A 15,117-nucleotide genomic window follows, 5' to 3' on the forward strand; every position below is an offset into this window, starting at 1 on the left:
CCCAGTCTGTGTATATGTGTTTTCTGTGTGTATATATTTGTGTTTATGTGTGTATATGTGTGTTTGGATATATGTGTGTGTGGTTTTGCACATGCATTCGTGTATTTTTGGAGTTTTTAAGTCTCTTCTGCTGTGTTTTCCAGTGTTTTTGTGAGTGATGGTCCCTCGTTGGCCTGAGAGGTGTCTTGTGTCCAAATTTGGTCTCAATTCTTCCAGTGGTTTTTGAGTTATGTTAATCCCACAAACGAACATGATATTTCTATTTATGTAGATGGGGAAGAATAGCAAGTAAGCCTCAGCCCTTTCAAGAAAAAATACCACCGCAGACGACGTTTAAGGGCGACGGAAGGTGGAGTATTTCCTTCCAGGTCCTGCCCCGCGTTGCATTACCTGCCTGTGTCTTTTAAGGCATTTAACTTGCTAAAGAGAGAGCGATGGGGGACGGGGGGACGGGGACCCTCCTTCAGGTGTTATTAATGTCCAGGACTGAGCGGAATACAAATGGGGAGAGGAGCGGACGGCGAAGAAGAGACGGCTCTTATCTCTCCACCTCCGCCCAACGGGTTCTGACCTCGGCGTGGAACCTGACAACATCTCCAGATTCCCAAACAAGCCCTCAATGACAGATCGGGGCAAGAGCGGCCTCCCTGACATGGGAGGGAATATGTATTCTGCGTCAAGAGGCGGAAAGGGAAGGGGACCCAGAAGAGAAGGCGTCGCTCCAATGAGACGTCCCCTGTTTCCTTCCCGATCAACGCATTCAAGCACAAGCTCCCTCCCGCTTGCCCCAAAAAACGAGCACCAAGGGAATCCATGCCCGGAAGAAGAAGAACCAAGAGGAAGAGGAGAGTGGCGTGTTCCACGTACCGTAGACGTAAAGGACGTAATCGGAGAAGGAGGTGCCCACTTCGTTGGAAGCCTCGCAGCGGTAGGTGCCGTTGTCGCTCTTGTTGAGGCTCTCGATGTGGAGGTTCGATCCGGACACTAGGACGTGCTGGGGCATCTCGTCGTCGACCCGGATCCACGTCACGTCCAGGGGCCTAAAAAGGAGGAAGGAAGGAAGGAAGCAAGGAAGGAAAGAAGGAGATAATCTGAAACTATGGACAAATACGAACCATCAAGATTACTAAGATCGTCTGAAGGGGCCCTGCTCTCGGTCCCGCCAGCCTCACAAGTGCGTCTGGTGGGGACGAGGGACAGGGCCTTCTCGGTGGTGGCCCCGCGACTCTGGAACTCTCTCCCGTCAGAGGTTAGAACCGCCCCAACAATCCTGACATTCAGGAAACAGGTGAAGTCGTGGTTATGGAGACAGGCTTTCGAAGAATGAGACAATGATTTGGATGGAAGACGGTGTATATTCGATTTTAGTGTGACAACTGACCACTGTAGTTTTAAATATATGTGCTTTTTTAATGTTTTATTGTAATGTGTATTTTGATATTTTACCAATTGTATGTGTTTTTATGGTTGGAAACCGGGCTGAGTCCCTCTTATGAGGTGAGAAGCTTGGTATATAAAACTTTGAAATAAATAATAAATAAATAAATACATATGAAACCCAGGTCTAAGGACTGGAACAGACTGGCACTAACTGGGAATCCATCTCTGGGGGGCCAAGCGGAGAAGGCCCTGCTTTTGTGCTCTCTCACCCTGAGTTTTTAAACCATTTTATTGTACATGCGGCCCGCTCACTGTCATTATGTTGTTTATTGCTTTCTTATGCTTTGTGTATATTGCTTATTGTATTTATATGCTTTTGTACTTTATTGTTTATTTTATTTTATTGTAATTTGTTCTTTGGGATTGGCCTCATGTGAGCCACCCTGAGTCCCCATTGGGGGAGATGGTGGTGGGGTATAAATAAAGATTATTATTATTATTATTATTATTATTATTACTAGCCGTCCCCAGCCACGCATTGCTGTGACCCACATGGGGATTCTGTATGCCAGGTTTGGTTCAATTCCATCATTGGTGGGGTTCAGAATGCTCTGTGATTGTAGGTGAACTATAAATCCCAGCAACTACAACTCTCAAATGTCAAGATTCTATTTTCCCCAAGCTCCACCAGTGTTTACATTTGAGCATATTGAGTATTCGCGTAGAGTTTGGTCCAGATCCATCATTGTTTGAGTCCACAGTGATCTCTGGATGTAGGTGAACTACAACTCCAAAACCAAAGGACACTGCAGACCAAACCCTTCCAGTATTTTCTGTTGGTCATGGGAGAACTGTGTAGGGAGTTAAGCCCAATTGTCTCATTGGTGGGGTTCAGAATGCTCTTTGGTTGCAGGTGAACTATAAATCCCAGCAACTACAACTCTCAAATGTCAAAGTCATTTTTTTTAGTGAAGAACATACATTGGGTTGTTAGGTGTCTTGTGTCCAAATTTGGTGTCAATTTGCCCACTGGTTTTTGAGTTCTGTGAGTACCACAAACGAACATTACGTTTTTATTTATATAGATTATTGGGTTGTTGTAGGTTTTTTCGGGCTATATGGCCATGGTCTAGAGGCATTCTCTCCTGACATTTCACCTGCATCTATGGCAAGCATCCTCAGAGGTAGTGAGGATGCTTGCCATAGATGCAGGTGAAATGTCAGGAGAGAATGCCTCTAGACCATGGCCATATAGCCCGAAAAAACCTACAAACAACCCAGTGATTCTGGCCAAGCTTTCGACAATACATTATTATTATTATTATTATTATTATTATTATTATTATTATTATTGTGGGTTGCCATTGTGTTTTGTGGGTTGCCCAGTGTATCTGTCCGAACGGATCTCCCTCTACGTCCCACCTCGGAGTCTAAAATCTTCTGGGGAGGCCCTGCTCTCGACCCCGCCTCTATCACAAGCGAGGCTGGCGGGGACGAGGAGCAGGGCCTTCTCGGTAGTGGCCCCTCACCTGTGGAACTCACTCCCCGGGGAGATTAGATCAGCGACTTCCCTTTTGTCATTCAGAAAAAAATTGAAGACCTGGAAGTGGGACCAGGCTTTTGGACATTCTGGCAGCTAAAGGAAAGACCTTGATGATGGGCAGGAACTGACGTAACGGAATGGATTTATGGAACTCTGAACACTGACCATGAGATTGTTTACTATTGTGTTATGTACTGATGTTTTTAACCTGTTAACTGTTTGATTGCTTTTATGTATGTTGTATTTTTGACATAGGCATCGAATTGTGCCTTCCTTTGTAAGCCGCCCCGAGTCCCCCCTTTGGGGGTGAGAAGGGCGGAGTAGAAGTAACTGAAATAAATAAATAAATTTTAATGACTCATTAAAATACATATTTGGAAAGATGGCCACTTGTGTATTAATATCTATGCATGTTTGGTGTCCTTTGTACTTTCCCTGGCCCCATTTTATTTATTTATTTGTTTGTGTGTTTGTTTCCTTCCCGTATTTATATCCCGTCACTTCTCAATCCCCGAAGGGGGGACTCAGGACGGCTGACAATGCGCCCCATTTCCTGCTTCTTCTTTTCTTTTTCATATTTTGGAAATGCAATGCAAACCCGATGGAGGGGAAATGCGCAGTTGCAAAGAAATCCATCCAGGAAGCTAGGAAACCAAATCCAATGCTCCAGTGGTCTTAATGCGCGCACACTGAAATGCAACGCAATGCAAAGGAGCTTGGAAGGTACGTGGAAAATTCCATCCAAACACAATTCCATCCAAAGTGTCTCCCATCCTTTGGGTGCAAGGACTGCATCAGGACCGCAGCCTTGGATTTAAATTCATGGTGAACGATGGTGGGAAGCGGAGGGTGTGTGTGTTGTGTGTGTGTGTTGTGTGTGTGTGTCGGGGGAGGCTGGGGAGAGGCAAAGAAAACCTTCTGTAAGCGAAAAGGTCAGAGCGGGAGGTTATCGATCAGGCGTGTCTTCTTCGGTAGGGCAAATTCATTAAGCGGAGGGAAGGAGGGAGGGAAGGAGGGAGGAAGGAAAACAAGGCCGGCTGGAAAAGAGGAATCAAAGCCCAGCCAAGTCCAATGGACGTCTGGCCTGATAACACAATCAGGGAAAGAGGCTGGGAAAAAAAGAAGGGTGTGTGGGGCCTCTTGTGGTGATGGTTTGAGCAGGCACATCATGCCCAAAGGGAAACTGCGCTGGTGGTGCCACCCTTCCCATGCCATTTCTGCCTCTGGAGCTCCATTTTCATGCCCACTTGGTGAATGAAGGCACACCTGTCCTATCTCTCACATGCTGTAACTTGTCTACTAAACGCAGTAACATCCCATTATTACAGTGGAAGCAGTGGCGCAGTGGGTTAAACCCCTGTGCCAGCAGGACTGAAGACCGACAGGTCGCAGGTTCGAATCCGGGGAGAGGCGGATGAGCTCCCTCTATCAGCTCCAGCTCCCCAAGAGGGGACATGAGAGAAGCCTCCCACAAAGATGATAAAAACATCAAATCATCCAGGCGTCCCCTGGGCAACGTCCTTGCAGACAGCCAATTCTCTTACACCAGAATAGTTAAAACCAATACATTGGGTTTGCAGTTTCTCAAGTCGCTCCTGACACGACAAAAAAAGTGGAAGCTCAACTTACGAGCATTTTGAGTTACGAAACGCTCCAACTTACGAAAATGTCCCAACTAACGAGAATTTCGAGTTACGAAATGCTCGCCCCCTGCTTTTGCTTTGACATAAGAGCAATGTTTTGAGTTAAGAGCTCAGTCTCTCTTAACTCAAGGTAACACTGTATTTCTTTTTTCAAAGGTCCCTCTCATCCTCACAGCAAACAGGATGTTTGGAGTGGGTTTGCCCTTCACTTGGCAAAGCTGGTCAAGGAGGTCTCCTTCTCTTGTGAGCGGCTAAGCGGGGGAGTTTTGCAAGACTTTACGAGTATTTCGAGTTACATGTAGATGCTCACCCCCTGGTTTTCCTTTGACATAAAAGCAATGTTTTGAGTTAAGGGCCCAGTCACTCTTAACTCAGGAGTAATGTTTTGAGTTAAGTGCCCAGTCACTCTGAACTCAAGAGGGACTGGGCCCTTAACTCAAGGCAACACTATTTTTTTTCAATGGTCCCTCTCATCCTCACAGTAAACAGGATATTTGTAGCGCAACACTTAGGTTTGCCCTTCACTTGGCAAAGCAGGTCAAGGAGGTCCCCTTCTCTTGTGAGTGGCGGAGTTTTGCAAGACTTTATGAGTGTTTTGAGTTATGAGCAGATCCTCAACACCCGGTTTTTGCTTTGACATAGGAGCAATGTTTTGAGTTAAGGGCCCAGTCACTCTTAACTCAAGGCAGCATTGTAGTTTTTCCAAAGGTCCCTCTCATCCTCACAGCAAACAGGATATTTGTAACGTGACACTTACTCAGGTTTGCCCTTCACTTGGCAAAGCAGGTCAAGGGGGTCTCCTTTTCTTGTGAGCGGCTGAGTGGAGGAGTTTTGCAAGACTTTACGAGTGTTTTAAGTTACAAGCAGATGCTCACTCCCCAGTTTTGCTTTGATATAGGATCAATGTTTTGAGTTAAGGGCCCAGTCACTCTTAACTCAAGGCAACACTATTTTTTTCAAAGGTCCCTCTCATCCTCACAGCAAACAGGATATTTGTAGCGCGACGCTTAGATTTGCCCTTCACTTGGCAAAGCAGGTCAAGGAGGTCTCCTTCCCTTGTGAGCGGGAGAGTTTTGCAAGACTTTACGAGTGTTTTAAGTTATGAGCGGATGCTCACCCCCAGTTTTGCTTTGATATAGGATCAATGTTTTGAGTTAAGGGCCCAGTCACTCTTAACTCAAGGCAACACTGTATTTTTTCTCAAAGGTCCCTCTCATCCACACAGCAAACAGGATATTTGTAGCGTGACACTTATTCGGGTTGCCCTTTACTTGGCAAAGCAGGTCAAGGGGGTCTCCTCTTGTGAGCGGCTGAGTGGAGGAGTTTTGCAAGACTTTAGGAGTGTTTTAAGTTAGGAGCAGATGCTCACCCCCCAGTTTTACTTCGATATAGGAGCGATGTTTTGAGTTGAGGGCCCAGTCACTCTTAACTCAAGGCGACACTGTGTTTTTTTCAAAAGTCCCTCTCATTCTCACAGCAAACAGGATGTTTGTAGCATGACACTTACTTGGGTTTGCCCTTCACTTGGCAAAGCAGGTCAAGGGGGTCTCCTTGTCTTGTGAGCAGCTGAGTGGAGGAGTTTTGCAAGACTTTACGAGTGTTTTAAGTTACGAGATGCTCACCCCCCAGTTTTGCTTTGATATAGGAGTGATGTTTTGAGTTAAGGGCCCAGTCACTCTTAACTCAGAAGGACTGGGCCCTTAACTCAAGGCAACACTATTTTTTTTCAAAGGTCCCTGTCATCCACACAGCAAACAGGATGTTTGTAGCACAACACAGATGCTCATCCCCGGTTTTTGCTTTGACATAGGAGCAATGTTTTGAGTCACTTTTAACTCAAGGCAATACTGTATTTTTTTCTATAGGTCCCTCTCATCCTCACAGCAAACAGGATGTTTGTAGTGCAACACTTACTCGGGTTTGCCCTTCACTTGGCAAAGCAGGTCAAGGAGGTCCCCTTCTCTGGTGAGCGGCTGAGCGGGGGAGTTTTGCAAGACTTGGACTTCGGGCTTATCTGTGCAGCAAACACACAAAACACACCATGAGAGGGAGAGAGAGAAGGAGAGAGAAGGCAAGCAACACGAGAGAGAAGAAAAGCACGTGCAACCGAACGCGTTTCTGGATGGATCCTGGAACAAAACCTTCCCAAATTAAGTTGACTAATAACCTCCAAAGCCGTACATGCCGATAAGGCGTCTGCGCACCAAGGGCAGCAAGCGGTGCCAGGAGCCTCCGCCGGCTCTTGCGAAATGAAATTTTGTCAAATTGAAGTTTATCTCTGAACTCACTCGAGCTAAAGGAAACTCATTTGCCTTCATGCTGAGGTGAAACGGCAGATTTGTGGCATTCAGAATTGATATGTTTTATCATGTATCATATTTTACGGGATGACAATACTCGGTGCCACGGCATATTAATACGTCCGGGCTCCGGCGGGAGCGTTGAGCAAGCAACGGACGGCATGGCGGTGGTGGCCCTTTCACAAGAACAAAGGAGAGGCTTCCGCCACCACCGGACAACTCTCACAAATCCCCAAATGCAAATGTGGACAAGGATGAATGTGGGAAGGGAGTGTCAATCCTTCTGGAGGGTCTGAAGGAACAGGAGATGATGCCCACCATCATGGAGTCCACTGCCTTCCACACCTGCAAGGCAATTTGCTGCCGAATCAGATGAAGACAATCCATGGAAAGCCATGTGTTCCATTTCCACGAACAATCAACCCATTGTTGAACCAACAATCAACCCTTTGAGATGGTTACCATGAACCCATGGGAACCATCTCAAATGGAGAGTGATAATAAACCCAAAGACATAAGGACTTAGTCTAGATCAGTACACAAGGGGATTGTGGAGACTCTTTGGGATTAAGTGAGAAGACCTCTCATAAGGTTTGGGAGACTGAGTCTACACCGGCCGCATAATCTGGGACCGGAAGAGAGCCCGAATGGCCCCATATGGACCATGAAGGTGGCCACGGTTTTGGAGACTGAGTCTACACTGGATGCATAATCTGGGATCGGAAGGAAGTCCGAATGGTCCCATATGGACCATGAAGGTGGCCACACATATTGGGCTGGATCCAGGGTTCCAAGATAGATCCAGCTGTGTTTGCCTGGAATATTGGTATGCAAAGGAATCTTGTATCACCTTTCAGATGAACTGAGAGGAAGTCGTTGGTAGCATAAGTTTTTGTAAATTGAATCTGTTGTTGTTCATTCGTTCCATTGCTTCCGACTCTTCGTGACGACCTAGACCATCCCAGGTCAGAGCTGCTTCCTGTTGGCTGTCACCACCCCCAGGGTCTCCTTCAATCCAGTCCCTTCAAGGATGCCATCCCTCCATCCTGCCCTTGGTTGGCCCCTCTTCCTTTTTCCTTCCATTTTCCTCAGCATCATTCCCTTCTCTAAGCTTTCCTGTCTTCTCATGATGTGTCGGCCGTGGCCACCCCCAGCTCCTTCAAGGTCAAGCCAGTCAAATCAAGGATGCCATCTATCCATCTTGCCCTTGGTCGGCCCCTCTTCCTTTTTTCTTTCATTTTCCCCAGCACCATTTCCTTCTCTAAGCTTTCCTGTCTTCTCATGATGTGTCAGCCGTGGCCACCCCCAGCTCCTTCAAGGTCAAGCCAGTCACTTCAAGGATGCCATCCATCCATCTTGCCCTTGGTCAGCCCCTCTTCCTTTTTCCTTCCATTTTCCCCAGCATCATTGTCTTCTCTAAGCTTTCCTGTCTTCTCATGATGTGGCCAAAGGACTTCCTCTTTGTCTCTACTATCCTTCCCTCCAATGAGCAGCCGGGCTTTATTTCCTGAAGTATGGACTGGTTGGATCTTCTGGTGGTCCAAAGCACTCTCAGAACTTTCCTCCAGCACCACAGTTCAAAAGCGCCTCTCTTCCTTCACTCAGCCTTCCCCGTGGTCCAGCTCTCACATCCATAGGTGACTACAGGGAATATAATTGCTTTGACTATTTGGATCTTCGTTGCCAGTGTGATGTCTCTACTCTTCACTATCTTATCAAGATTAGACATTGCTTTCCTCCCAAGAAGTAAGCGTCTTCTGATTTCCTGGCTGCAGTCTCCGTCTGCACTCATCTTTGCACCTAGAAATACAAATTGACTCTACAAAGGCCAAATAATCTGGGTCTAGTCCTGAGTCTGAATGGTCCTGGATAAAGGTGACCACATCCACTGAGTCAAATCTAACATGGTGCCTCCCTGTTGTCCATGTAGGCGGTGAATTCACTCAGGTGGCCATTTTGGCATTGCCAACGCCACATCTTGCCATCAGAACTGGCTGGACTCAGACCTGAACCAGTTGTTCAGACACCAACAACTGGATCAAAAAGCTACTCCTGAGTTTCTGGGGAACAATGGACTTTTCCTTGAGTTTGCTTTGGTCAGAGCAAAGTCAATGCGAAGCCAGTGAAGATAGACATAAGTCGTCTGGAGCATCACCACCAGCTTTGGGATGAGTCCATAATCATAATTATAGAATTATAGAATCCTAGAGTTGGAAGAGACCTCATGGGCCACCCAGTCCAACCGCATCCTGCCAAGAAGCAGGACAATCACGTTCAAAGCACCCCTAACAGATGGCCACCCAGCCTCTGTTTAAAAGCCTCCATAGAAGGAGCCTCCACCACACTTCAAGGTAGAGAGTTCCACTGCTGAACAGCTCTCACAGTTAGGAAGTTCTTCCTCATGTTCAGGTGGAATCTCCTTTCCTGTGGTTTGAAGTCTACGTGCATCTAATAATGCAAACTCCAATCTATAAAAGCTTATGCTCCAAACACCTTCTTCACAGATGCTACGAGATCCCTTTGCATAATAAACATGGAGGTAGTTCCATCCCTTGTCACTCTGGGATACAAAATGAGGGAGAGGCGACATGTTTTGCTCATGCAACCAGGAGCACCTCAAAGCCCAATTTGAGGAACCGGGTGCGTATGGATGGGATAGCTAAGTTGGAGAGATGTATGGACCGCCTGTAGTCACAGGGAGCTCCCAGTACAAATTGGAATGGGGTCCAGTTGCTTTAGAAACCCAACTGGTGCCTAACATTTGGTGCAGAATAGGTCTACTTGGGATTTCTGCTCCATAGTCTCTTTGGCAAGGGACCGACGAAGAGGCAAACACATATATTATCCACTTTCACACAATACTTCAAAACAAACAATGGTGGACATTCGAGGAAACCTGTAAAAGAACATTGAGGTGACTTTAAGCAGCAAAGATCATCAAATCTAGAGAGTAACACATAGGAAGTTAGTGCAGATGGAGAAAGGGAGATGATGCAGCTTACTTGGAATTTCATTGAGAGAGATGATCTATCTATCTATCTATCTATCTATCTATCTATCTATCTATCTATCTATCTTGTTTAGACCATAAATACTTTATAGATATATGCATGTTTGTTTCAACTACACAAGCAATGCTTGAGCATGTGATGTGACATGACACATGTATGTTCTTCTCTTCCAGGGAAGGAGGAAGTCCACTCCTGTTGGGAAATAAGGGTAAGTATCAAGCCACGGATACTGACCTCGTAAAACCTTACATTTCCTTGATTTCAGAATATTGACAAACCAATTGCTCCCTGCCCCCCAAAATCTTGCAACCAGGGATTTGAATCTCACGAGGAAATGAAACGCCTCTTTCCCTCGTCAACCACAACATCTCCACGCGCTCAGATTGCTTGCAAACGAGAGGAAGAAACAATGGTATTATTTGCGACGCGCACCCCAAAATTATAGGGAATTCCTGCCTAGAATTCCTGCAAATTGACAGGAGAAAATAAATGAGAGGTAGAAGGAGAACTGGAGGAGGAAAACAAAATATAATATAATTAGATGTTAGTTTTGAAACACGAACTAGTTAAAGGCATATATCACCTGGTAAGCCCTTTGATAGATAATGGACGCCGCTCTAAATATGACACATAGGATGAGGTGTGATGGGGTGTAATGAGTTCCAATGGAAGACAAAGAGTCAAAAAGGAGATGGAGACGGAGGAGGAAAGAACAGAGGGATCGGGAACGAAAGCAGCCGGAGGGAGATATTTGGATAGAAGAGAAACCAAAAGCGAAGGGACGTGGATTGGCATGCAAAACACAAATGTTTACATTGGGGGGAAAGGAAAGTTAGGTAATAATATTTGATGGAATGATGATATTTTTGTGCCACAGTTAAGAACAAAGTGATTTTTAGCAATATTTGGCAGCACCGCCATTGCGAGCAACAAACAAAAATAGCAGCAGCAATGATGGAATTTGGGGGAAAGGGAAAAGGAAGAGAGCAAAGGAAGGAGGCTGGTTTGAGAAAGAAAGAGTCACTTTGTCAGTAGGCAACCCCCCCAAGAAAGCCAAGGGAAGAGTCCAGAGGGCGAGGAAATCCAGGCAACGTTGTCCTTGAAAAGAGGGAGCTTGAAAGAATGCGCAGGCGGCTGTGAAGGAATGACAAGAGGAGATCAAAGATTAAGAAATAAAGAGCCCAGATCTGAGATTGCAAAGCAGAACGGGGACAACAACATCGGCAGGAAACACAATAGTTTGTATGAAAGGGCCGGAGAACATAATAACGGAATGGGAATAATAATAATAATAACACCAAGAAAAAGGAGAAGGAGAAGCAGCAGCAGCAGCGAAAAGCTCCGGCACAAACGAAGGGATCTCCGACGGAGGGAAAGGAGGAAAGGAGAACGAAAAAGGGGAGGTGGAGAACCATGGAAACCACGTTGGAGATCTACAGAACTGAAAACACACCAGCGAATTCAGTCATTGGATTTTTAGATGCACACACAATATAGTCTACAGTGTTTCTCAACCTGGGGTCCCCAGATGTTTTTGGCCTACAACTCCCAGAAATCCTAGCCAGTTTACCAGCTGTTAGGATTTCTGGGAGTTGGAGGCCAAAAACATCTGGGGACCCCAGTTGAGAACCTCTACTGCCATTTCTCTTCATAGGAAAGCCCAGAAAGTGAATATGTTTCCCTAACTTTGGATCTCAACCTTTTTTTTCTGACATATTGAGATGGCGATTCTACAGTTGACTGACATCAACTTGAAGTCCATATTCTCCTTTCCGTGGACAAGATGACCAACCAGAGAGGACTCCCTCTCCTCTAGAATAATGCATCTCAAGCCATCCAATGTGGCCAACTAGCTATTTTTTCACCCAACTTCTGGCAATCCCATAAATGAGAGACGTCCATGAATCCCAACCTCCAAAAGCACTGCTCAGGTTTTGGGATCAGACATGGATACCTTGAAGGCATCAATCCACACAGATTATGTTCTTTTTATATTGCCTTCAACATTATAGAGCATGAATGAGAGATGTCCATGAAGCCCAACCTCCAAAAGCAATCATAGGGCAGACATAGATTCCTTGAAGGCATCAATCCATGTAGACTATGTTCTTCTTGTGTTGCCTTCAACATTACAGAGCATTATTGATTCGTCATTGAGCCATGGCATACAGAACTGAAAATACACCTGTGAATTTGGTCATTGGTTTTTTAGATGCACACACAACATAGTCTACTGCCATTTCTCTTCCTAGAAAAGACCGGGGTGAATACGTTTCCCTAACTTTGGATCTCAACCTGACATATCAAGATGACAATCCTACGGTTGTTCGACATCAACTTGAAGTCCATCTTCTTTCTGTGGACAAGATGACCAACTAGAGAGGACTCCCTCTCATCTAGAATAATGCGTCTCAAGCCACCCAATGTGGACAACTAGCTATTTTTTCACCCAACTTCTGGCAACCCCATAAATGAGAGACTTCCATGAAGCCCAACCTCCGAAAGCTCTGCTCAGGTCTTGGGATCATAGGGCAGACATGGATACCTTGAAGGCATCAATCCACACAGACTATGTTCTTTCTATATCACTTTCAACATTATAGAGCATGAATGAGAGACGTCCATGAAGCCCGACCTCCAAAAGCAATCATGGGGCAGACATGGATTCCTTGAAGGCATCAATCCACATAGACTACGTTCTTCCTGTGTTGCCTTCAACATTACAGAGCATTATTGATTCGTCATTGAGCCATGGCATACAGAACTGAAAATACACCTGTGAATTTGGTCATTGGTTTTTTAGATGCACACACAACATAGTCTACTGCCATTTCTCTTCCTAGAAAAGACCGGGGTGAATACGTTTCCCTAACTTTGGATCTCAACCTGACATATCAAGATGACAATCCTACGGTTGTTCGACATCAACTTGAAGTCCATCTTCTTTCTGTGGACAAGATGACCAACTAGAGAGGACTCCCTCTCATCTAGAATAATGCGTCTCAAGCCACCCAATGTGGACAACTAGCTATTTTTTCACCCAACTTCTGGCAACCCCATAAATGAGAGACTTCCATGAAGCCCAACCTCCGAAAGCTCTGCTCAGGTCTTGGGATCATAGGGCAGACATGGATACCTTGAAGGCATCAATCCACACAGACTATGTTCTTTCTATATCACTTTCAACATTATAGAGCATGAATGAGAGACGTCCATGAAGCCCGACCTCCAAAAGCAATCATGGGGCAGACATGGATTCCTTGAAGGCATCAATCCACATAGACTACGTTCTTCCTGTGTTGCCTTCAACATTACAGAGCATTATTGATTCGTCATTGAGCCATGGCATACAGAACTGAAAATACACCTGTGAATTTGGTCATTGGTTTTTTAGATGCACACACAACATAGTCTACTGCCATTTCTCTTCCTAGAAAAGACCGGGGTGAATACGTTTCCCTAACTTTGGATCTCAACCTGACATATCAAGATGACAATCCTACGGTTGTTCGACATCAACTTGAAGTCCATCTTCTTTCTGTGGACAAGATGACCAACTAGAGAGGACTCCCTCTCATCTAGAATAATGCGTCTCAAGCCACCCAATGTGGACAACTAGCTATTTTTTCACCCAACTTCTGGCAACCCCATAAATGAGAGACTTCCATGAAGCCCAACCTCCGAAAGCTCTGCTCAGGTCTTGGGATCATAGGGCAGACATGGATACCTTGAAGGCATCAATCCACACAGACTATGTTCTTTCTATATCACTTTCAACATTATAGAGCATGAATGAGAGACGTCCATGAAGCCCGACCTCCAAAAGCAATCATGGGGCAGACATGGATTCCTTGAAGGCATCAATCCACATAGACTACGTTCTTCCTGTGTTGCCTTCAACATTACAGAGCATTATTGCTTCGTCACTGAGCCATGGCATACAGAACTGAAACCTTCAGAGAATTTGGTCATTGTTTTTTAGATGCACACACAACAGAACTGAAAACACACCTGCGAATTTGGTCATTGGTTTTTAGATGCACACACAACATAGTCTACAGCCATTTCTCATCATAGAAAAGCCTGGGGTGAATACGTTTCCCTAACTTTGAATCTCAACCTGTTTTTCTGACATATCAAGATGGCAATCCTACGGTTGATCGACATCAACTTGAAGTCCACCTTCTCCTTTCCGTGGACAAGATGACCAACCAGAGAGGTCTCTTTCTCATCTAGAATAATACATCTCAAGCCATCCTATGTAGCCAACTAGCTATTTTTTCACCTGACTTCTGGCAATCCCATGAATGAGAGACATCCATGAAGCCCGACCTCCAAAAGCAATCATAGGGCAGACATGGATTCCTTGAAGGCGTCAATCCATGCAGACTATGTTCTTCCTGTGTTGCCTTCCACATTACAGAGCATTATTGCTTCGTCATTGAACCATGGCATACAGAACTGAAAACACACCTGAGAATTTGGTCCTTTCCGTGGACAAGATGACCAACCAGAGAGGTCTCCCTCTCGTCTAGAATAATACATCTCAAGCCGTCCAATGTGGCCAACTAGCTCTTTTTTTACCTGACTTCTGGAAACCTCATGAATGAGAGACTTCCAAGAAGCCCGACCTCCAAAAGCTCTGCTCAGGTCTTGCGATCATAGGGCAGACATGGATACATTGAAGGCATCAATCCACACAGTCTATGTTCTTCAACATGTTCTTTCTATTTTGCCTTCAACATTATAGAGCATAATTCTTTCCTCATTGAGCCATGGCATCTCATGACAGGCCCAAAGTATGATAGCCTCAGCCATTTTGGCTTCAATGGAAAGTTAGTTAATAATGGCACAGCATTTCTAGTTATGGAAAAAATCCTGTTTGATGAACATGTGAATTATATATTTATCCTGTTTTACCAAATACATATCTATCTACAATATCTATTATCTACCTACCTACCTACCTACCTACCTACCTATCTATCTGATAGAATATATGGCATGCTATACATATACGTGATATATGTGCATGATCAATAATAAATATACTATATATCCCTTATATATTTATCCCCTATTTCATCAAAGATATTCTCTCTCTGATATATACTATAGATGTGTGTGATATATATGCATGATAAATATTCTTTCTCTATATATGATATATGACATATATTTATCAGATACTAGCTGTCCCCTGCCAGGCGTTGCTGTGGCCCAATCTGGTGATCTAGAAA

The 15,117-nt window shown here is 45.0% G+C and overlaps 1 protein-coding gene across 9 annotated transcripts in view; it reads right to left on the bottom strand.

Annotated features, from left to right (window-relative positions):
• Positions 1-15,117, bottom strand: part of CADM1 (cell adhesion molecule 1) — a 537,468-nt gene that overhangs the window by 88,642 nt on the left and 433,709 nt on the right. For all 9 annotated transcript variants that reach the window (XM_060787006.2, XM_060787008.2, XM_060787003.2 and 6 more), the window contains exons 6-7: positions 6,481-6,580; positions 868-1,040 (exon numbers count right to left, since the gene is read on the bottom strand). In XM_060787006.2, coding sequence (XP_060642989.2) covers positions 868-1,040; positions 6,481-6,580 — 273 coding nt within the window. The remainder of the gene's footprint in view (positions 1-867; positions 1,041-6,480; positions 6,581-15,117) is intronic.

Source organism: Anolis sagrei, chromosome 7, assembly GCF_037176765.1.
Source record: "Anolis sagrei isolate rAnoSag1 chromosome 7, rAnoSag1.mat, whole genome shotgun sequence".
Taxonomy (NCBI): Eukaryota; Metazoa; Chordata; class Lepidosauria; order Squamata; family Dactyloidae; genus Anolis; species Anolis sagrei.